General features: G+C 44.3%; 1 protein-coding gene across 1 annotated transcript in view; it reads left to right on the top strand.

Moving 5' to 3' along the window:
• Window positions 1-24,949, top strand: part of FGFRL1 (fibroblast growth factor receptor like 1) — a 253,333-nt gene that overhangs the window by 105,675 nt on the left and 122,709 nt on the right. The window contains exon 3 of the mRNA XM_073342841.1: window positions 17,384-17,656. Coding sequence (XP_073198942.1) covers window positions 17,384-17,656 — 273 coding nt within the window. The remainder of the gene's footprint in view (window positions 1-17,383; window positions 17,657-24,949) is intronic.

Raw genomic sequence — 24,949 nt, 5'->3', positions numbered from 1 at the left:
TGAGCTACAGCTCACTTCATCGGATGCATACCGTGGAAACTGCAGCAGACTTTATATACACACAGAGAATATGAAAAAATACCTCCTCCCACCCCACTGTCCTGCTGGTAATAGTTTATCTAAAGTGATCATCAAGTTGGGCCATTTCCAGCACAAATCCAGGTTTTCTCACCCTCCACCCCCCCACACAAATTCACTCTCCTGCTGGTGATAGCCCATCCAAAGTGACAACTCTCTACACAATGTGCATGATAATCAAGTTGGGCCATTTCCTGCACAAATCCAGGTTCTCTCACCCCCTCAGGAGAGTGAATTTGTGTGGGGGGGTGGAGGGTGAGAAAATCTGGATTTGTGCTGGAAATGGCCCAACTTGATGATCACTTTAGATAAGCTATTACCAGCAGGACAGTGGGGTGGGAGGGGGTATTGTTTCATATTCTCTGTCTGTATATAAAGTCTGCTGCAGTTTCCACGGTATGCATCCGATGAAGTGAGCTGTAGCTCACGAAAGCTCATGCTCAAATAAATTGGTTAGTCTCTAAGGTGCCACAAGTACTCCTTTTCTTTTTGCGAATGCAGACTAACACGGCTGTTACTCTGAAACCATACAGAACTTCAGACATTTGAGCTGTCAATCCAGCATCTTTAACCAGAACGAAATTTCCTTAGCATATTTTGCATTATGAATAAAAACTGATGGATCCCAAGTAAATACATAATTCAATTCCTGTTTTTCTGCTCTTCACACACCACTCAGGCTGCTCTCAGCAGAGCCTCTTGAATGAATTACAGCTACACAATGAATAGGTAGAAGGAAGTAATGGGGGAAGTTGTATTGTTTAAGTTGGTGAATGCTTTTCCTAAAAGGAGGCACTGAATGTAGATGAAACTTGACTATGGCAATGCTACCGGGCAATGGTACTAAAAGGCAAAGCCTGCTTCTGAGTTTCACTTTTGTTTTAGGAAGACAAAAATACATAGTGCCCTACTAAATAGTTCTCTCCTCCCCCAGTCTTGCCGAAAAATGAGCTTTGAGTGCTGACAGACAGCAGCGGTATGCAGCACACAGGAATCCAACATAAACAGATTTGCTGGTTGTGTACTTGGACATATTAAATGAGGCCTCTGCTTTGATCTTCCCAGCACTATCCTGGAGCCCAGCAAGAGAAAAGGCTAAGTAAACAGACCTCTGGTTCCAGGGCTGCTTTGGTGCAGAGGTCTAGTAAAACTTTTATCAATGGCAGAACTTTGCTACTGAGTTCCCTCCTCGACAGCGGGTGCCTCAATAGCAACAGCATGATTTTATTGACCCTGCGTCTTTCTCTCGCTCACCTTCCCATAATGGCTAACAGCTGGGGGGAATAGAGCCAGCTTTCTATTTACTGTGGCACACCAGTTTGCACAGGAGAGGCACCTGCTTAGAGCGTGTTCCTATAAATGCCACTATGGTGAATGGAACACGGAATGCTATAGTGGATCCTGTAGCACCAAAGCCAGGTTAGGCCTTGTTATTAAATGTAGCGCAGAAGCTAGAATGGGCCCTGTATTACGGAATCCAGAGGAGACCCTCCGTACTGCCTACCCCCAGGGTTCCAAAATCACAAGTCAGGCCACAGAAAATCATGAGATTTAATAAATAATAAATTGGGGGTTCTTTTGATTTGCCTTCTGTTTTGGGAGCCTTTAGAGGTAGTATTTTCAAGCTTTTGTCCACAACCATGAGGGCTAGAAACTTCCTTGTGGGTTAAAATGAAAACTGGTATTTCCCCTTAATCTCAGGCCTCCAGAAACTGGGGTTGAAGAGAAGCACCTAATATGTCAAGACTCATAATAAAATCGTGAGAGTTGGCAACATCCTCTTAGTGGTTGTAGCACAGAAGCCCTGCTTTCCATTTTATTTCATTTTCTTCCCTTTTCTTTTGATGGGTTGAACAAAGGAGGCCTGGCTTCCTTTCTGTCGCAGTGGAAAGCTGATAGAAGAAGGAAGGCTTGCCAAGATATTTTATTTTTATAAGTGTTATCAATGATTCAGTGTTTTCATAACTAACAAGTGCAGCACTGGGTAATCCTGGAGCCTGGGCTTTTACCAGTGGGCCAGCACTGTCATCTTCACTGCATTCCGGGGAGGAAATGCAAGCTACGGTGTCAGTTCCTCTGTCTCCTTCTGCCACGTACCACTGGTCACTGGCTGCACCTTCCTGCCATGGAGAGAGCTGAGGTCTCAGGGCTGCACCTTTGAGGAGTTCAGATCCCAACTCTGGCCTCTGTCTGTTTTTTTATTTTTGATCACTTGACTGAGAGCAAGGCTTGTTGGGAGATATCAAGGCAGGATGGCAGGAGAGCAGTTGTGGGCTAGGAAAGCACTCAGCCTAGGAGGAGGCAGGGAATAGAAGGACCTGGGGGGAAAGGTTTGGAGCAAGGCAGTAGTGGTGTGGGTTGGAGGCCCAGTGTTGATCCTGGTCTTTGTTTATGGGCCTGAGAATGGGAGGAAGCCCCTGTTTCCTTCAGCCCCCATGTCATCCGAATGAGACCAGGGCAGAACTTGTTGGGATAAAAGGCTATAGAGTGAGCCCAGGGAGTGCCAAATCAGACTTCTGTAGCACAGCTTGAATGATGGACTGTTGAGCTTAGGATCAAAAGTTTGAGCTTTTTGCACTGCCTGAATGTTGGTCAACACCAGAAGGCACTAAAATTGCCGAACTACTGAGAGCAGGGGGAAACTGAGGCAGAAGCCATATCCTGGGCTGGAGAGGTAGGTCACTGTTACAGATAGGCATGAATCAGAAGTTCAGGGGACAGTTTCTGTTCCTGCCCTGGCCCCTATAAGTTGCCACTGCAATACATGGAGCTGGATCTGTGCCACAAGGGGTTTGAGAAGAATTCCCCCAGTGCAGGCACAGTGTACAGCCGCTGTAAACAACCCTACACTGTCCACCTCACAAGCCCTGTTCACAAGGTGTGCTGGGAGTTGGGGCGGGAAGGTGCTGGGAGCAGATGAGGAGTCTCCATAGTGTATGTTACTAAGAAGATTCCTGTGGAATAGTTCATAGGGCATAGCTCGTGGGTGGCTGCCCTAAAGTAGAGTGCCCTGAGGGCTGCTCTCATTTACATTGGGAGGGCCAGTTTGTCCCCTGGATCAGGCCAGAATTCTGAGGGTGTGAATGTGGTTTAAAGTCACTTTTTTGCTGACTTGGACTGAAACTTCTGTGCGGTGCCTATATGTCCTCTTATTTCCCTCGCTTCACTGCCACCACTCTCACCTCTTCCTGCCCCTGTCCCAACCCCGCCCCTTCTCTCCAGAGGCATGCAGATACATTTTTGTTCATTGAATTACTCCTGTGGTAAGGGAGTTTGTGACAAATAGTAAAATCCGTAATTGGATACAAGTTGTTTAAACTCTTTTTTTTATACAAATCCTTTATCACTGAACGGGTACAAAGCATGGTGTGGGATTTATAGAGAATTGATTGTATCCATGTTTTATTCTTTTATCAGTGACGCTCCCAAGTGGGCTTCGCCATAATCAGATTTGCGGTTAATGGGGCACAGCCCTTTTGGAAGGGATTGGTATTTATTTTCAATAAAGATTAGGGGATTAGCAGCCGTTTAAAATCTGCTGATTTTTCCGGCCCCAGGTACAGGTGCAGTGGCTGGCAGAGATCTGCGGAGTCTCTGCTTTCCGTTGACCTTGGGCTTTGACCCGGTGACTCATCAACTGAGTCAGTTATGCCACGCTGTAGCACATGAGCAGGGTTTCCGGTGTGAATTCTCTGAGCCCCTGAAGATTTGAGGTATCTGAATAATAACTCCCATCTCCCCCACCCACAGGGCACATATGCTTCTGGATTGTGGCCACTGTGTACCTGTGTGGATGGCACAGAACGTGCTGGGAAATTATAGATGATAAAGTGACTTTAGCTTTATTGAAACTAGAGGGATTCTGAAAGAATTCAGGGTAGAAGGTGAAACCAGGCCAGCAATTCATATACTAAACTACCTTTTGATATAGATGTGTGTGTTTGTGTGTACACAGAATAGTAGGATACGCTAACTATGTAATCATTTAGGTGGAAATTATTTCCAGATATGCTGTTTTTGCTATCTAATTCCTGTATTGTGCCTATCCTTTTCCCATTAGGGAAGGGTAACTGGGATTGTGCATAACTAGACTGTGAGGTAATTGAGTTGAATGCTAATTGGTATTCCAGTTTAGCGCTATCTATCTGATGAATGCAAAGATACTTGCCACCATATTGTCAGCCAATGGAATGATATAATTGAATTACGCAGAAGCTGATGTCAGCAGAGCTCCAGCAGGCTCTGTTGCCGCTTAAATGTGTGCATCTGGAATAAAGCAATTCACACATAATAGTCACAAGCTGGTGCTCTGGGTGCTGCAACAAATGTGAAGTTGGTAGCCTAATAGGGTGCCACACCTCTCCAAAGGATTACTAACTCCTTGGTCTTGGGTGTTCATAATTCTGTTAATGCAAATTTACAGACACTGTACTGGGGAGAGAGGGGAGGCAGTGGGTGGGTTCAAAAGCACATAAGGGAGTTAGGTGCCAAAATCTCTCAGATGTTTTTTGAAAATCTCACTCATAATATTTTATATTTTATTTTTTATATTTTTATATTTATATTATATATAAATATATGATATAATATATAAATATATTTTTATATTTATATTACAAACCCATTGCTAGGTTCTATTTCTATAGTGCCTTTCACCACACACCCCCTCACACACAGAGACAGAGAGCAAAGCAATTCTCCTCTGGATGAAATGTGACAGCTGTTTCACAGCAGTAGGTGAAATGATACTGCACACAGTTGAAACTGCAAGAGGACTTGGGCAGGCAGAATGTAATTATCCAACCTGGAATTGCCCACGGCACCACGTCTATCACTCTAACTTGAGTGCCTCTGGATTTTTAATAGGCGGGAACACTCAGAAACTCTGTTCGATGTCTCACTTGAAAGGCAGCACCTGTAGCAATCAATGCAGTGACCCTTAACACTATGCCATGGCATAGGACCAGTACTGATTGAGAAGAAAAAATGTCACTTGCTTTCCTCAAAATGGTGACCAGGACTGAGCCTGCTTAGCCTGTGAGATCTGACAAGATAACAGTCTGAGGTGCTAAGACTTCAAGAATCAGGAGAGTGCACTGGGAAATCTTGAGTCCTGCCACCAGTGTTTTTACACCATAGGTAATGTTGCTTCAGCATCTGGTTAGTAAAAATCCAGGTGTTGATGCTGTCAGAATGCACTGAGTGGCTAAGAACATAGTTGATGCTCCTTTTTCAATTTGCTTTAGCGATGGGGTGTTTTTCTATTTTAAATACATTCTCGTAGAAAAATTGGCACGTGCACATTTTTATTTGTAGGTAGATTTAGGCATTTCCTTCCTCTTTTGGAAAATATGTGCAGGAGCTTATTCTATTCTGTATAGGGCCTTAAGCCACTCTCCTCCTCATCGTGTCTGAGCGTTTAGTTCTGGTGAGCCAGAGCTCATTCAGAGTTCTGCTTTCCTCCCATCAAACCAAGCATAGTCTGGAATCAGGAAACCAGTTGTTTTAGTTGGATGAACTCTGCACAGTGGCTGGTGGCATCTTTTCCAGAGCTTTATAATGCTACAGTCTTAGAGTGAAATTGGAGGGATGCTTGGAGCTATTTCTCTCTACTAGAGTGGGGCAGGAAACGGTTTTCGCATCCTGAGAAAACTTTCAAAATTTTCACATTTTTTCCTGTTCTGGTTTGGGACAAAAACCCAACGGCTTGAGAATTTTCACAATCTGACAATCCAATACAAATTTTGGGCCTGGTCAGTTGAAACATTTTGTTAAAATTTTCACCTTTTCATTACAGTTTTTTTTTAAATTAATTGGTATTCTTGGCTTAAAATTAAAACAAATGGTCATTTGGAACCTGAACCCTCCTTATCCCTCCCAGACTTTTAGTTTTGAAATCCCATTTTGTAACTTTTTCCCCTAAAATGTTCTTGAAATGAGAAATTTGTGAAAACTCTTTCTTGCAAAAAGGTTTGCTTCTGACAAATCGGCATTTTCTGACCCCCAGAAAATGTTTAATTGAAAAATTCCTGACCAGCTCTACTCTCTGTTGAATCTGTTTTAGGTAACTTGCTTACTGACTTATCTCTAGTTCTTAAATAATGTGGTGTTGCTGTCTCTTTGTGGTCACCAACAAGCAGTTATGCTGTCTTTTAGTGGCGACTGGTCTGACACGTGCTAATCAACTGTGCAGTGTGTACAGAGGCCTTCGCTCTCAGAACAGTCACTCTGTGTCAGACGCTGCAGTGAATTTCCCAGTACCAGAGGGCTTTCGGATATTTTACCAGTGTCTCGTGTTTGAGATAATGAGCATTTTGGCACAGGCTATCTGGTCCATTCACGCCATAATTATTGGGACAGGCCAGGTGGCTTCACAATCAGACAGGAGGACACTCTCAGTCCAGTCTAATATATTTTTTGAATGAAAGGCATTGAGGAAAATGGATGGATACTCTCCATTGTGGGATAACATGAAGGCAAACCAGTTATTTACAAATCTAACTCACATCATTCAAGAATATGGCACTGAGTCAACTGTAGTGGTTTCTGTTTCCCTGCAGACATAAACAATGACACTTGCAATTTCCTGCTTGTACAGCTCACACTGCAATGTCTCTCTATAGGGGAAATGGCTAATTACTTATTAAACCTTGTACTGTTCTCAAACTGGGTTAAACATTGACTGCCAGAAGTTCAAGGGGAATCCATGTTACTACACACATGAATCCTGGCATCACATTTTCTCGGAGCTATTCAAACACAGGATTAGGTGACGGGGAACTGCATAAATGCAGGGGAACAAACAAGATATTGGTTTGCATTATAAAGACACGGAAGTAAATGCCTTTGTTTAAAGCCATAGGTTTTGGATATGACTGTGACTGGTGAATATGATGGTTGTTTTGTTTTGTTACAGAGTAAGTGAATGAAACTCTGGTCTGCAATGTGTCTAGTTTGTCTTACTGAAAGTCTTGGAGTGAGGGGAGGTTTGGCTGGGAAGTCCATTGGATGCAAAAACAAGGATTTGCCTAGCTGGGGAGCAATTAGCAAAGTGGACCACAATAGCGCACATCGTAAATTTAGGCTAGATTAACCTTGAAAGCTTCAATTTAGGTCTGAACCAAAGCTGATGGGAAGGATGCAGGTCTCTTGAGTTTGCAGAAATGGTGCCTGGTACTGCTTCCACTAAAGCCTGTGGGAGTTTGGATGTTGATTTCAGTAGTAACAGGATTGGGCTCTTGGGCTGACAGTCTTGGGAGAACAGGATTTTTAGTGAGATTTCTCTCTCTTTCTGTCTTACTCAAGCCAGAAGAACATCTTTACTAGCGATATTTAGACTATTTTCTATCCTGGCTGGAAACAGGAGGTTAAATAAACACTTATCCAAACATTTCCAAACCTTACAGATTTGTTTCAATAACATTTCTAACCTCCCCTTCCCCCCAACCCCCAATTATTGTATTCAAAATAGTTTGTCCGTGTGAATTTCAATGAGAAGGACGAATAGTATAGATCAGCGGTTCTCAAACTTCATTGCAGCATGACCCCCTTCTGACAACAGAAATTACTACATGACCCCAGGAGCGGGGACCGAAGCCTGAGCCCACCTAAGCCACAGTGCCCTGGGTGGGGAGGCCAAAGCCCAAGCACTTCAGCCTTGTGCAGGGGCCTGTTAACCGAGCCCTGCCAGCCAGGGCTGAAGAACCTCAGGCTTTGGCTTCGGCCCCAGGTGGTGGGGCTCGGGCACTGGCTCCAGGCCCCAACAAGTCTAATGCCAGTCCTGGTGACTCCATTAAAATGGTGTTGTGACCCACTTTGGGGTCCCAACCCACAGTTTGAAAACCACTGGTATAGATCGACCTACCTAGACAGTTAGATCACTGTGGTATCTAATCTCAAACAACACCTGCTGGCCATCCATTGTGTTATGTATCTGAAGTTGAATTTTAGCCCTTTGGGGCAAAGATGGTAGTCCTTGGTTTGACACAGTGCTGAGCCCACTGATGGCGGTCAAGAAACAATAAATAGCATCTTTGCCCCTACACTAAAAGAGGAAGCATTCTAGTGTAAGATGTCTGTCTCCTCCAAAGTAATTGGAAGTAACCCTAACTCTCCTCTGTGTTGGCTGCCTCAAAGCCTATGGATAAAGTTACTGTTTTTCACAGCTGCAAACATTTCCAGCAACACTTGAAATTGAGTATTGCCAATGCATATTTAATTTAATAAGATGGTAATTGCATGTTAAATAAATACCAACCCATTATTAAAATGTATGCTCAGAGGATTTAAAAAAGCATGTAAGATATGTATCTCCTCAACTCTTGCTGAATTGCAATAAATCGATGCAATAATTAAGTGCCAATTGTTTAATATACAATAACTATTTTATAAAATCTCAGTGCAATGTATATATAAGGGATTTAATTGAATGGAACATTTTCCCAAATATTATTTTTCTCCTCCTTATGTTTGGAGCTACCAGTCTAGAAAATGTATGGGCAGCAGCACCTCAGAAGGCCAGGTATTACTCCTGTAAAAATATGGCAAGTACTTCTTGTACTATCAGTAAATATACATTTCATCAGAGAAGCAGTTCCCACTGCAAGGATGTGGGAGAGAGGTGCTATTATCCTGTGCTATTATCCCTTTGCATGAAAAAATTAATCAGCAAATATTTCCACGGAATCACTTTATTTTAGGTCCTACTGCATAGCCATAACCTGCGTAGGCTTAGATGAATAAGTGTTAGTCAATAGTTTATTAGTCCCAGCAAAATCAATGAGATTACTCATGAGAGCTGGTGTGGAAATGACTTTTTTTCACCTGCAAAACATGTTGGCTTTTCATTTTGCTTTCCAAAAACTTTTGGTTTTTGTCTTTTGGAAAAAACACAAACATGTTTGTCCAAAATTATTGTTGGATTCATGGATTTTAAGGCCAGAAGAGACCATTAGCTCATCTAGTCTGACCTCCTGCATGTCACAGGCCAAAGAATTCCCCCCGCCCCGTTCCCCTTGTATTGAGCTCAGTAGGTTTTGGCTAACGTATATCTTCCAGACAGGCATCCGGTCTTGATTGATGACATCAAGAGCTAGTGAATCCACCACTTCCCTTGGTGGTTTGCTCCAATGGTTAATCACTGTCAACAGCAACAACCATTATGGAAAATTTTTACTTTGAACAACCCTCCCCACCCCCCCTTTTTTTTTTAAACCATTTCTAGTGCTCACATGAATAAGTGCTCACTTCTGGGTGAAATTCACCTCCGTGCTGAGGGTCAGCACAAAAGTCACCCTATCCTTAGATCGTACGGTCTTTGGGGCAGGGGCCATTTTTTTTTAGTCTGGGTTTGTACAGTGCCTAGCACAGTGGGGGCTTGGTCCGTGGTTGGAGCCTGTAGGCATTACCACAATAAAAACATTGTGCAGAGGCTTTAAGTGGTCCAAAGGACCTGTGCTGGCTTTCTGCACGGGGTGAGTTTCACCTAAACATGAGTCAGTGTTGTACAATCAGGCTTTGTAAGTGAGGAATCCCCCAACTTTCCCAAAGTCAGTCAGCAAGATCAGGAAGTGGCTCCTAGAAACAACTACTGGGGTGTAGGTAAGTTGAGAACTCAGGTTTTGTGCAGGCCGTTTGCACTTGAAATAATTTGATAAGGAGCTCAGATAATATAGTGGTGGGTAAGGTATACATACCTAGGCAGACATGCTGATTTAGAAGACTGTATTTATGGGAAAAGATGTATTTTGGCTACTGGCAATTGTCTGTCACTACAATTTTGTCATTATTGGTGGATTTCACTGGCAGATCACATACTGATTGTGTATATGATGTTCCCTACATCCTATGTTCCTTTTGTTTGTTTATTTTTCTAAGGTACGGGTTATTTGAGTGTCCCATATAAGAAAGGGTTGCTAATTTGCCAGGAGGACTTCAAAAGAAATCTTATCTTCCTGGAAAGTGAATGTTTAGTATTAAATAATAAAAGATACGTAACCCACGGGGCTCTTAAAACTTATTTAACTTCTTTATAAACTTTACAATACAGTACATGGATATTGTAAATTACTTTCTATTCCAAGAAACTGTCCAAGCTGGTTGACCTTCTTTGGAATTTCCTCTTTGTAATTATGTTTAATGTGTTAATAAAGTTCACTTTGAACTGTATCATGGCAAATGGTCTCCTAGGACATAGTTCAGCACTCGTGTGTTCGCCATATGTGAAGTTTGAGTAAGAGTAGTTCAAGGAATAACAAAGCTGAGTCCAAACAATTGTAGGAATGGCACCTCCACCCCAGGTTAGCTGTAAAAGGGGTTCATGGGAAGTAAGGAATGTGGAGTGGGAAATCATTTAGCCTTCACTTCTAGGTGACACTAAATTATAGAGCTAGGTTCAAGTCATTATCAAAACACCATATATCTAGACGGTTTTCACAGAGAGTCATAATTCATGTTTAGTACATGTATGAGTCGAAGGAGAGCATGAACTTTGCAGCTCAGTCCAAGGAAACATAATTACATGTGTGAGCTTTTTTTACTGTGAGAAATGCAGACAGTACACCACGGGACACTACACCATCATGTCTTAAATACTTTTCTAGAAGTTTTTTCACTGTTTCCCAGAAATGGCTACTCACTAAAGCAAAACATAATTTATATGATCAAGAAGTAACAACCGCCAGCAGCTCAGTCTGTTGAGACGGGGGTGGGAGGGTTGCGGGGGGAACTGGAATGCTTGTGAAGCAATGTCATAAGCAGAGCAGCAAGTGAAACTGTTTCTATGGTATAGGATAGAGCGTACTATAGCGGGATATAAATTGAAAATTGCCCAGCTGTTCAGTAAGACAGGTGTAAGATCTGTCCCTTTATAAAATGGAACAGAATGGGGATTCCAGTTGCTTCTGTTCCTAGACAAGGCAAATAAATCAGCACATATGTCTGCATATATATGAGTTGAAATATTTAAACAGAAGAAGCAATGTTAATGTTCCTCTGTGCTTGCATTAATTTAAACAACAAACGTTTGTGTCTCTCTGGGATGGTCTGGGGTGTATGTGTGCGTGAAACAACAACAACAACAAAAAACTTGGTGCTAAGTGAAGGATCTAGAAGGGATTATTTAAATTATATTTTAAGATTGGTTGCATGCTGGGCCTTGGAACTCCAGGAACGATCTCTTCTAGTAACTACACTGGTTTGAATGTTATGGAGAAAATTTATATTTAGTTTATATTTGGAGAAGGAGTAACATTGAGGCACAAATGGAGGAGGCCACATTCTTTTCACGCCTTCCTCACAAGTCAGATCCAGGGATGCCTTACTAGTGAAACTGGGGCGGGGAGGAGGGGGGAATTAAGGAAACAACTCTCGCCAGTTACTAGGCTCAATATAGGAGTAACTGAATAAAATTCTATGGCCTGTCTTATGCAGGAGCTCAGACTAGATGATCATACTGGTCCCGTCTGGCTTTAAAATTTATGAATGAATCTATGGATTCATCTGCACCGTCCCTAACATGGTGTGTTAAAAGGGTCTATAGCAGGGGCGCAATGGCGGGGTGTCTGGTGCCCGCCACAGTCTTCTGGGAATAGGAATATGCTATTCCCACAGAAAGGTTGGGGAACACTGATCTATAGCAATAGCCATTGGAACCAACCTTTGTTGAATGGAAAATGTAAATATCTGGGCGGAGCATGAATGGGGGGCAAAAAGGACCCATCCGTGACCGAAGCCGTGGCTCTGTATATATGGCTTACGTAACTGAAACTGTAGTGGAATGATCACCTTGCCTAGAGGGCTCAGCATTTTTATACCCACAGAGATGTCCACCCTCCCTAATTCTCCATAATCTTCCTGGTTTTTACATGTAATTACAAAATTACTAATTCAGGTTTAAACCTACTAATTTTTCAAGGACACACTTTTTTTTTTACATATAAAGAATGTGTGTGTGTGTGTGTGTGTGTGAGACTCATCCCCACTGGGGTCCAACGAACTCAGCAAATAGCGCTGCAGGGGGCGTTCTTCTCCACCACCCTGTGGCACATGCCCAGACTGCACAGTGAGGGTTGGACAGGAGGGGAGCTGCAGTGATTCTGAGTGGGCTGGGATTCACTGCCCAAGCCCCAGGCTGGGTTGTGCTCTCACTGCCCAAGGTGGGCTCTGCTGGACTATGTCAACACACAGTGGGTACTTAGAACTCTCCAGCAGGGCCCACCCAGGGCAGTCAGTGCACCACGCAGCCTGGGGCTTGGGCAATGAATCCAGCAATGCCCCAACCAGGGGCACTGAAACAGGGAGGGGGCAGGGGCCATCGCCCTCCCACTTTTGAAAGTAGATGGGCCTGGTACGTCCACTTTTCGCCACGGGTCTGGCCCCAAGCCCTTCTTCTTCCCCCTGAGGCCACTCCCCCCCCCAGTCAGCCAGAAGCTGGAGCCCCACCCAGGTAAGAGCAGCCCGGGCAGCTGTGGGGCACCTGGGAGGCTTCTCTTGACTCCCCCCTCCCCTGACAGGTGGAAGGACCTGGGTTCCCAGCCCAGCTCCAGCTTCTGGCTTGGCTGGGAGCTGAGGCCTTGGGGGAAGTGAAGGGGCAGGGCCATGGAGGGGGTGGGGCCTCATGGCCCCCCTACTTTTAGGAAGAATCCGTTGCCCCTTGCCCCAACCCATTGGAGGAGGAGAAAGAGGAGTGAAGGGGAAAGAACAAGTAGAAAAGAAAGATAAAGAGGGAGAAGTCAGAACAGATAGGCAATGTCTACATGACGCATCTTTTAGCGACACAGCTGTGCCATTACCGCTGTGCTGCTCAAAGGTGCACAGTTTAGCCGCAGTTTGTCGACAGAGAGCGCTCCTGCTGACAAAAAACTTCCACCCCCAACGCGTGGCATTAGTGGTGTTGTGCTGCTCACGCTGGTGGTAGTCATCAAAACTTCTGTCTTTCAGGGTGTGTGTGTGTGTTTTTAACACTTCTGAACAACAAACGTTTTGTCTTTCACTTGCTAGTGTAGACAAAGCCTAATCTAGTCTCTTCCCCACTGCAGGAGCTGCAGAGGAGAAGGCTCTCACGCCAACAGCATTTGGCATACGTTGCGCCGGATTCTTGTAGGGACCAGTTCTGGAAAGGGTTGAGTACCCTCAGCTCCCATTGACTGTAATGGGGATACAGGGATTTCAGCACCTCTTGGAAGCACCCAGCAGCACCTTGCAGGATCAGACTCCTTGTCTGCAGTTAAGGAAGATAAGATAATCATCTGTGGTGCTGTCTCAGTTTATCTCTTGCTGCTGATCCTCTCAAATCCCTAACTAGGCCAGTTGCTGAATTGTTTGTGGGGTGCGAGGTAAGGCAACTGTTACAGCATTCCTTAGCGTCCCCTTCCATTAGTGACCAGGGCCGTGAACTCAGCAAAACAAGGCTTACAGAGGGGAGTCAGTTAGACTGGGCAAAACTTTTCAACCAAAATTATTTTCTGATGGAAAACAAAGATTCAACAACACCAAGCCGTTTTGTGAATTGGTGTCATTTTTCACCAAATTGTTTGTTCTGGGGAGGGGACCCAAATTCCTGAAAGAACGGAAATAATTCATTTTGACATTTTATGATTCTAAACAACTTTCAGTTCAACTACATTAAAATACTAAAATCAAAATAAAATGCTTCATTTTGGTTCAAACAAAATCTTTCATTTGACCCCAAATTATTTATTTATTTATTACTTTTCAACTTGCCAAACATTTTGAAGAAGTTTTTGTTTTAGGCTTGACCCAAAATTATGCACGCTCTTCCCCTCCTCTCCCCCCCCCCCCCGCACTTTTTTTTTCAAAATTGGCCACAAACTGAAAAATCCGTTATTCGCCAGGTCTAGATTCGGTGCTCAGTTAACGGAAGATGGAACTGCACTGCACTTGAACTGTCAGATAGAAGCAGGACTTAGCTACTCCCAAGCAGCACATGATCAGCTATGGGCTTTTTAAATATACCTTTTTAGAGAAGAGATTTCATTTCTGTTGGGAAGCTGAGATCTCGACAGTAAAATGGTTCAAACTGCCTAGCTCAATAGAGTCTGTGTAACTGGAATTCAGTGCATATGAGAGGTTCCAGGTGGTCCCTTTGCAAAATATGTTTTACCCCTCCCTATCTCCTCCCCAAAAATACCAAAGTACAAACATTGCTGAGAGGTGTGCCAAAGTGCATCTCAACTTGAAAAGCATTCATCCGTCACCATTGCAGTCCCAAGGCAAATATGTAGCGAAATAAGACCCAGTAGATTCCTACATGTTAAAAAGAGATACAGAGACCCCTGACAGAACACCAACATGTGATTCTGCCATAAACCTCTCTAGGAGGTCCAGCTCTCTGCAGCACAGTGACAGCCATGAGCGTGTGAGGGCCTCTGTAGCTTGTGGTACATGATGATTCCAGAGAGAGAGTGCTGCTTACAGAGAGAGTTGTTTTTATTGTTAATAATGAGGCTAGGTAATAAAATGGGACTGTTTACCAAACACATAGGGACATGCTTTTAGCTTGCATTGGACGCCTCCATGCCCTGGAATTGCATCCTTCTGAGAATAGCGTGGAGCTGCACCCAGGGAAATGCATAGCTGCAAAGAAATTGGACATTTTAATTTCTCCTCATAATATGGGAGGTGTGGGGGGAGAGAAAGCACTTGAGGGGCAAATTTAAAAGTGGGGTGGGTTTAAAGGACAGCACAGGGATTTTTTTTAAAGCAGGAAAGGCTCTGGGAAAGGCTCCCATGTGTTTTAAACCACCAAAAAGGTCTGCGTATAGATCTTATGACAGTGGAGCGATCCAAAAATTCCTCAGAATGAAAGGTCAGTCAGAGGAAAAAATGGCATTCGGGAGGACCAAGCTTATCACTAACCGAGTCATGTGATAGATCCAGAGTCAATTCCACTTGCCATTAGGAGAACCGCATGTGCAGTCTGCCTGCAACAAGCCGCATGACGCCACTGGGAAACTATCTCATTCCTCCCAGCCTAAAAATTTGTCAGGAGTCAAGTTGAATGTTGGAAGGAAAAGGTTTTTGAAGAAGACACTGCTGGGAGGGCCCGATTCCCCTTCCACTGTCCCCAGTTGCCCTACACCACACATTCTTCCCTAACACTACTTATAAGCCACTTTCTGACACCCATGCTCACTTTGAGTAGTACCTTGCTCTGCAGTTGATTTCAGTGTGGTAATTCATGGCGTTGAGGTTCGACTCAGTTTGAGTAAAGTGGCAGAGTCTGCCTTTAACTTAAAAGGGGACTCTAAAATTTGATGCAAGATGTCAGCTAGTGTGTAAACTTGTGTGGATTTTGCCCCCCTTACTCATGAAATAAGGTACTACGCCATGTGAGGTTGGGTCACAGAACTTGGGGCTAGGTCCTCAGCTAGTGTAGCTCCATTAAAGCCTATGCCCATAACTGATCACTGACAGTGGGTGAATCCCGGAAATGTTAGACTCAGATCAGCCTCCAAAAGTTCTGATGACTCTCTGAAGCTTCTCCAAAGTGTCCAAACGTTTGAAGTTTGCAAAAATTGACTGGACTTCTGAGTGTCTCACAAGAAGGGCTTTGCTTGCAAGACTTCCAGTCCTTAAGGTCCTTGCTGGAAACACACAATGGCAGCATTTCTTATGGTATTTTGACATCCCTTCTGGAATCAGGGGGGCAATGTTACTTAAGAGACCACTTCTCCTATTGGCCTGCCTACAGCAGGTGACGGCTGAGGTGTGCTCTAACTACCATCACCTGGAATTCGGCTTTCCAGGACTGGAGCTCTCAGGCGAGGGTCCCAGCCTTTGGGACTTGCTCACTCTTGGCAGTTCACCAGAGCCCAAATCTATTGAATTCCAGGGCCTGATATGAAGCCTTTCATTGACTTAATCAGGCTTTTGATTAAACCGATTCATTATTTTAGGGCTAGCTCCTGACACCTTTACTCACTTTGAATAGCAGCCTAACCCATCTGCAGTCCCACTGAAGTCAATGGGACCCACCAGCATGAGTAAGCATGAGAGAATCTGACCCCTAGTCACTATGGAGCCTGCTTTACTCACGATGATGAACACTCATGCAGATAGTCTCATGGCAGTAACAGGATTTGCTCTTATAAAGAAATGCATACAACCATGAGAAAGGACTCCAGCACAGATCCCATAGGGGTCAGGTCCTCTAAGCCGCTGTTGTGAGATGGTGAGCAGCCTCAAGCCCATTGAAGCCCAGTGGGGATTGAGGTCACTCAGCACCTCAAGTCATCAGACCCCATTAAAACAGGTGTGTCCTTATGCAGGAACAGGGCACTTATTGACCACGGCTGTTTTTGAAATGTTCTGAGAAAGAGGCTGGCTGTTATACTGGTAGGGGCTATAGAAGCTCATAAATCAATGAATCCAATAAAGACAATTATTTAATTAAATAAAGTAACATACTTGAACATTTTGGCTTTGAATTTGGTTCTGTAACTGGGGGACAGCTGACGGTGTGGGAGACCTTATCACTCTCCCACCCCAGCCTTGTAGTTATCATCATGCAGCACAGTATGTTCATGTTGTCACATTCCAGGACACCTTGTTATGCATGAAACTATCGCCTTGTACCAGCAGGAAACATTCAGCAGTCAGGCCAGTCCAATGAACTTGTCAAGGGAAGGTCGAGGCAATGGATAAAAATATCCCGAAAATTCATCACTTTGCATGTAGGCGATGTTAACATGTCAGGATATCCTGTACCTTGTCGTTAAGTAAATGCTGCCCAGCAAATTCTTTTTGTCCTAGAACCGTTCTAGTGTATTCTTATGATTCCTGCTGCTGACAAAGCCCATCTGGTGACTATTAAAGGGAATTGCTATACATATAAACATAAAAGGATTATAACTCCTTGTTTTAAGGACCAATGCTGTTATGAATTTTGGCTTCAGGATTCGTTATGCTTAAAACAACCAGTGATCTGGGTATCTGGGAACCAGGTCCCCATGACATAGAAAAGTGGTGGGTGAGGTCCGGGGCTGGGGAGGGAGGAAGAGAGAAATACAGCTGATTGCCATTGGCAGGTTAATGCAGTTGGTTAGAGCAATGTGATAAGAATGTCTAAGTTCTGGATTCAAACCCTCCATGGGCTGGTGGTATTTTCTTAGTTGTATCTGTCTGTTGTCTGTTTTTTCCACTTTGATGTAATCTCTTTTCAATAAGTAACTTTTGTTATGTTTGTACAAGGCCCCTCTTCATGACCCGTGGCTTCTAGATGCTACTGCGATAGAACTAGTTCTGATCATATTAATTATTGTTTTTCTTTCCCATTCTTTGTTAGGCCCACCCAGAATTGCTGATAAAGTGATCCACCGGCAGACCGTGAGGTTAGGAAGAACCATCAAGCTCCTGTGTCCGGTAGAAGGTGACCCACCACCTCTGACTATGTGGATGAAAGATGGACGGACTATCCACAGTGGCTGGACAAGGTTCCGGATCCTGCAGCAAGGACTGAAAATCAAGGAGGTGGAAAGTGAAGATGCGGGAACATACATCTGCAAGGCTACCAACGGCTTTGGCAGTACGAGTGTGAACTACACCCTTATTGTGATTGGTAAGTGCCACAGGAGGAAATGTAAATCTTGCCTTTTTTAATGGTAGTGGAGAAGTTTGATTTCTTTTCACCTGGCAGTGATTGCAGGCCCTCTTTGCTAATCATTTACTGACCTCCACTTAAATGGCCCATTCCAGTGTTTGAGGATGGCTAAAGCTAGCTACACTGCTGCACATCTCTTGCATTGCAGTCAGCAGCCGCAAGATAAGATTAGGGAGTGCCAAAGGTTACAAATAAACAGAAGTGATGCAATAATCACTAGGGCACAGATCACAACGAATTCCACACAGGAAAGGCTGAGTGATAAGGAGAGGTCATGCTGATCTTTGTGTTTGCTGCTGGAACAGGGTAGTTCTCAAAACGAATTTTAACAAGCCCATATTAAAGGGCACAACAAGGGGATTTGTGCAGTGAGCAGTTGCAGACTATGCAGACTAGGAATAAATCTAGCTACAATGAAACTAGGCACAGAGCTAACACTGGGCCCTAAGGGTCCCAAGTTTCCAAAGAATCCCCATCCGTTGGGTCAGGATTTAGAATGGGTGTGCAGAGGGCCTCTGTCTTTGAAGGAGAGACCACGGGGGCTAGCCTTACTTGTATATGCCCCCAAAATTCTCAAGATCTTGGCCCAGATGATGGAGATCCAAGATCACATGCTGGGTTTGGGTCGATGCTTCTGAGGGCCCAGGAGAGGCCTGAATGATTTTTCCTTCACTCTCAGTGCTCAGAGCGTCTCCACCAGTTGCGGACAGGAAATGTATCCAGCTCTCCTTAGCTGGAGGGAGAGGGCTGGCTAAAAAGTGGCATGTTTCAGGATGCAGAGGGAGGAAAGGAAAGAACTAGAAGGTGGGAAGATGCTATAGGCCTCCACACACCCACCGTCTCCCCCAGCCAAAAGCCTCCTTAACCAGCATGAATGCTTAGCCCACAAAGTCCTATCTCTTTCTCTGCTCATTTTAAACAACCAAAAGCTTCCTGCTGATAAGAGCAGCCTTGCCTGTGAAGACAGAAGAGCCCTGTTTGAACTCTAACCTGCTCCTGCCTCGTCCTTCCCAAACAACCCCAGACTCATGCCAGAAACCAGATTCATGGCTCTTTGCCCAAAAAATCTCTGGGGAGAGGAAAGGGGCTGATCGTGCCACTCTGCAGAGCGAGTATGGGAGGGGAAGACAAAAGACCCCTTTTCCTGCCTAGAGGAAGGAGCTGCTGGCCTGAGGCAAACTAAGCTGCTTATCCGGCCCTCCTGAGGGAGCTCTGCAGGAGAGCATAGGAAGGGAGAGTGCACTTGGCATCTCTGCCCAGAAAAGGTTTAGAAATAACTTGTGCCTTGCAGAGCTGTTTGCAGAGATGTGCACAGCACAGTCGCCAAAGTGCTGGGGTGGGGAAGGCACAGAGGGACTGAGGACAGAATTCTTTAAAAACAGCTTCACACCAGCAGGTGGGGCACATTTCCACATCAGCTCCGCTGAAACACTGGGCACAGGAGTCACAATGAGAGCTGTGTGGTGCTGAGCGCGTCTGCAAACCTGACCCTTCTTTAGGTGGCCAAATGGGAGCTGAAGTCTCTTGAAAATCTGGCCCTGAGCTCTTTTGAAAATGTGCTCCTACGGGACTTGCCTAAGGTCACCCAAGACGTCTGTGGCAGAGTTAGGAATTGAACCCCAGCCCTGTGCTTTAACCACAGGGATAGCCTTCCCCTGGGATGGAGTCTCTTAGAATGTCTACACAGCAGCTGGCAGGTGTAATTCCCAGCATAGGTAGACATACCCATGTTGTGCCGAAAAATAGAAGTGCAGCATGGCTGGCAGCTTGGGCTAGCCTTCAGAGTATGCACTTGGGGGTCGGCCAGGATTGCACACAGGCGGCTATTCTGTCCTGCGCCAGTCACACTGCCATTTTTAGCAGGCCAGCTTGAGGTAAGCTAGCACGTGACTGTCTGCCTATCTTTGGAATCACACCTCCCAGCTGCTATGTAGCCCTACCCTTAGTTTCCATCTGAGGAGAGATTGAAAAGACTGGGACTGTTCAATTTAGAAAAGAGACGGCTGAGGGGAGATAGAAAAGAGATCTATAAAATCACAAATGATGTGGAGAAAGTGAAGGGAAAGTGTTATTTACCTCTTCACGTAACACAAGAACCAGAGGTCACCCAATGAAATTAATAGGCAGCAGATTTAAAACTAACACAAGGAAGTACTTCTTCACACAACACACAGTCAGCCTGTGGAACTCATTGGCAGGTGATGTTATGAAGGCCAAAAGTACAACTGTGTTAAAAAAAGAATGAGGTAAGTTCCTGGAGGATAGGTCCATCAATGGCTCCTACCCAAAATAGTCAGGGACGCAACCCCATGCTCTGGGTGTACCTAAACCTCTGACTGCCAGAAGCTGGCAATGGGCGGCAGGGGATGGATCACTTGATGATTACCTGTTCTGTTCATTCCCTCTGAAGCATCTGGCACTGGCCACTGTCAGTAGACAGGATACTGGGCTAGATGGACCATTGGTCTGACCCAGTTTGGCCATTGTTAAGATCTTAGTTTTGAAAAGCTAACAGCTCTTAAATAAGGTAACTTAGTTCTCTTCAGTCATGCAGCCTATAAGCTCCTGGGAGCCTCCTCTTTAATGCCTGTAAAGCATTGCATACACCTATAGCATGGCAGGGCCCATAATGACTTTTAAATTTCCTTTGGAAAGATGAGTTGAGGCTTGCGGCCTGGGGTCTGTCCAGTGTGAAATGCCTTTGCAGTGCCAGGGCTGAGGAAATGAGCACACGCTTTCAGGAGCGCTGTGCTGCTAACTGATCCGACAGCAGCTTTAGAGACAGGCTGAGGGAATTCAGTGACTAGGAGCCGATGATTAGTGACATATGGCTGATAGAAGAACAGAGTGAGAAGAGGGGATTCCCAGCTGTGGGAATTGTAGGATGAGTCACTGAAGGCACAACAGGGGGAGCAGGATGACATGAAGACAGTAAATGGATAATGGCAAAGGGCTAAATTTGCCTCATCTTGTGTGAGTGTCCAGGGGGCAGAGGTGATTTTCCCATCTCCAGGAAACCTGCCAGAGAGAATGGGCACCACTGGGTGCTACATAGGGCCTGGATAATGTGCCTAGACGTAGCTTCTTCTAGCACCAAAGGAGCATGGCTAGGTGGTTTGCAGGCACAGTCACATCCCCACCTCTGTAAACTGGGGCCTGTTGGGAGTGCTGCTGAGCCTGCTGCCCCCTAAGCTGTTCTGCCTGGTATTGGGGTGGCATAGGTGTAAATAAGGTCAGATATTAGCCAAGTGTCTATCTCCCTCTCTAAACTCTTCTCTGTCATTGCGGCCCGGGTCTGCACAATGACTGCAGCATGATAGTTGTCTGATTTTATGTTTGCTGGATAAGAGAAATAGTTACAGCTTTACTGTGGATGCTGAGTGATGTAAGCAGACACCGGGGCACCTTGAGGGGGGGATTGTAATAGTAATCAGGTGATTCTTGGAATTCGCACTTTGGTGGAGACCTCCAGGCCCCTTAGAGAAGAGAGACCAGGAAATGCTTTAGCAGGATAGAGGTTCTTGTGAGAAGGGAAATCCTCAAGTAATAGGATTTCAGTAATGTCAGCTGTTGACTGGGATAACAGCTACTCATACACTAAGAACCAGCATTGCCTTTGAACATCCTCACCGGCTCCTCCTGACTCCATCCTCTGTTCATTGAAACATCTTATCTCCTTCATCCTCAGTATAACAATTTTGTTGCTATTATGGAAAATTAGAGGACCAAGAGCCTTCTCCTTTTCACTCAGACACAGTTCATCTTTACTGCTCTTCTATACCCCTGGCCTTTGAAATGTCATCTGTCCAAAACCCACCTGTACCTTTTCAGGCTGACATCAACTTGTCTGATCATCATACCCTAGTCACCGTGGTTCAGTAATTTGGCATCGTTCCCAATGTCCTGCTAATGAGCTCATTGCTTCTACCCTATGTATTTACACACCCAATAACACTAGTAGTGACTGAAAGATGTTACTGTCCAATGGCTGTCTGGTGGCCTATGTCCACATCGCATCCCCCTTCCACACCAGCATTGGTTCTTTTTTGTTTGTTGGTTGGTTTTTTTGGATTTCAGCAGCCTCAGCGGAAAGGGCAAAGAGTGAATAGGCTATGGAGACTTAACTAATCTCTTATCCCTGGAGATGGTACTTTGGCATATTGATGGGGGAGTGTTATGGAGCTCCCCTTGCCACTGCCTGTCCTTTCCCCATTCTGTGAACCTTTGGATACTGTTCCAGCACCTTACATGGGATCAAAGGGCCCACCCCAATTCCCATTACAATCTGCGGGAAGACTCTCCTTGATTTTACTGGGAATTGAATCGGGCCCAAACTGTGTTTGTTTAAAAAAAACAACAACACAGGGGAGGGATGAAAAATCAGAGGCCAGGAAATGAGAATTAGGGACTAGCATTGAATTGGAGGTGAGGCAAAATCTCTGAAGAGAACAGGCTGCTCTGGTAAGTTGTATCATCACACAAATTGTATTAATAACAATAGTATTAACAATAGTTAGCACAAACACTAGCTAATGAGGCTCTGATATTGCACCGATTGAAGCATATGGCAATGCTCCCATTGACCTCAGTGGGTGCAGGATTGAGCCCGTGTGGAATTTAAAAGAGCTAAACATGAAAAAGACAAAAAAACCCAACAAAGTGTATTGAAGAGTGTGGTCCCAAGCTTGTGATAGAGTTAAGTTAAACAGGGAACAAGTTTGTGCCAAGTGATCATTCGCCTCCCTATGTCTTGATACTAATGCTGGCTAAGAATAGCATCTTTTAACTTCTTAGATTGTTGGTTGTATTTGCTCAGTCCATTCTTGATTGTTGATTATTACATAGCCCTTGTCTCAAATGGCTGTCCCTAGACTTCTTCGTTTTATGTTTCAAACTGATTGCTTGTCTGTAAATGCTCTTTCCCCTGAAATCAGATGTCACCCGAGTATCTTTCCTGCCGAGGTCTGAAAGTCAACACAAGGTACGACTGTGTGACTCTTTCAAAGAATTCAAGTTGGCTCTGAACCTTAATGCATCTGGCAGATGCTGGGGTTTCTTCTTGTGAAAATGTTCTCTGTGTGAAGAGGAACCTTTGTTTATTTTAGAGAACACGGCAGTGTTTTAAAACCAACAGCTTGTCAGCTGGAGGATGGAGAACAAAGTGATGGTGCCGTTTTGTTTGTGCTGCGGAAAGCGCAAACATCATTAAGCAGAATGGCCTTTTGAACCATATGGCCCTTTTTTTTAAATTCATTTTTTAAAGAGCACTTTAAGAATCTTTTTTCAGCATTACTTGTAATGCCATATATTTATACACTACGGCAGGTGCTTGGATACCATTGTGATGGGTGGGGTGTAAGATCCCAAAGAGACTAGAAAATAGAGCAAGAAAGCATCCTGTCACATGAATGATTACTGTGGGAGAGCTTGAAAAAATTAAAATCCATTTTCACCATGAAACATGCTGGGTGTTGACATCAGTGGGGCCAGGATTTCACCTCTGATCCTTATAATAGAACATAACAAGATGTAGTAATATATGAAAACGTACACGGCAGTTTTTATCTAAAGATTTCACAGCACTGTTAGAAAGCACTATATATTTAGCCTCGCAACACCCCTTTGAAGGAGGTAGATGTCACGCCCATGTTCTATCTGGGGACAGTGTAGCACGGTAAAGTTCAGCGACTTGCTCAAGGTCCTACAAGAACTGGGAGTTAAACCCAGAAATGCTGAATCCCATACCTTTCCTTGCCACTGTATCATGCTTCCTCCCTCCTTTTAAAAGAATAATGGTAGGTTATGGGAAGATCTGCCTTTTGCAGTGATGGCTAAAGAGAGTAACTTTTTGAAGCACATAAACCCCATTATTTAGTAAACTGTGCGTGTCTTTCTGTCTCACATGCATAGCTTAGAAGCTATAGGTGGACGAGTTGCTTTCAACTCTGTTTCCAATAAGCAACTGCTGACTTCTAACAGAAGGAACTTGTACAGTTCATCCTGAAATAATACCTTACATCAGGAATGTATAGTACAAATAAAATCCTGTGATTGCTATTTTATTATTTACTTGTTATTTCTTGGGACAGACTATTTAAAAAAAAATTGATTAAAAGCAACAGGAAAGTGAGGGTTGAGGAAGGCTAAACAAGGAGTTGATTCATCAAAACTTCAGGGATCTCCAGTACTTAGAACCTTTTTTCCTCCCCCTTGTATCCTTTGAAAGAATAGATCTCTTCCCCTTCATCATTATTATTAATTAATATTTATATTCCAGTAGAGTCTAGAGACTCTAGCCAAAATTGGGGCACCTTTCTACCAGGCATTGTACAAACACATAGTAAGAGAGTACAAACACAAGAGACATGGACAGTCAATGACAGTTAGGCTCCTAAGTGCCTAAATCACTTTTGAAAACAGGAGTTAGGCTCCTAAATCAGTTAGGTGTTGCAATGCTCTAAATACCTCTAAAAATTCTGGCCTAAGGTGACATGCTTGAGCTGGGAATTGAACCCACATCTCTTGTATCCCAGGCTAGTACCTTAACCAAAAGACAATCCCTCCTCCACTACTTACTCCAGAGCCTCTTCTTCCTCCTCTGCCTTTACACAGCCCATCCCTTTTCCCAGTGAACAGGCCTTGCCGAGCCCAGCAAGTTGCTACACTGCTCATATCCAGGTCCCCTTTGAGCGTGGGCTCTGGATCCCAAACATCCAAGAATCCCATTCTAATCCACCTCTGCAAGAAATGTAAGGAAGTAAAAGCAGATAACCAGTAGAAGTAGAAGCTACAGTTTCCTCTCATAGCCAGGCTCAATAGGTTTTGTGGCTTACCACAAGATCTGGGATGGTAATTACAGTGCAGGCAGATTTACTAACACTGGAAGAAGAACTCTTTTTAATCAATATTAGCATTCTAGTGATTAAGTACATAGTTCCTTATCCCAGAGAATTCCATCAAAAACAAATGAGCTGTACAACCCCACAAAGGTTATTTATATAAATATCCCCATGAAATTGTTATCTCTGGCTGTCCACTGAAGTTTTTTTCTTACTAAAATGATCCAGATGGGCCATTTGCCAGCTCATGATCTGTAGCTATCAAAAGGAACTTTGTTTTTGTCTTTAAACTGAGCAGTCGTGCAGATTTCTGGCTGTGAAAACTGGTTGTGTATGGTGTTCCGGGAACCTGCTGCGCACTCAGATTTCCTTCACAGAGGCAAGTAGAGGAGGTCGTGCCTCTGATACTCCA

This window comes from Lepidochelys kempii, chromosome 4 (assembly GCF_965140265.1).
Source record: "Lepidochelys kempii isolate rLepKem1 chromosome 4, rLepKem1.hap2, whole genome shotgun sequence".
Classification (NCBI taxonomy): domain Eukaryota; kingdom Metazoa; phylum Chordata; order Testudines; family Cheloniidae; genus Lepidochelys; species Lepidochelys kempii.
The sequence above is the reverse complement of the archived record's forward strand: the minus strand, read 5'-3'. Positions and strand labels throughout refer to the sequence as shown.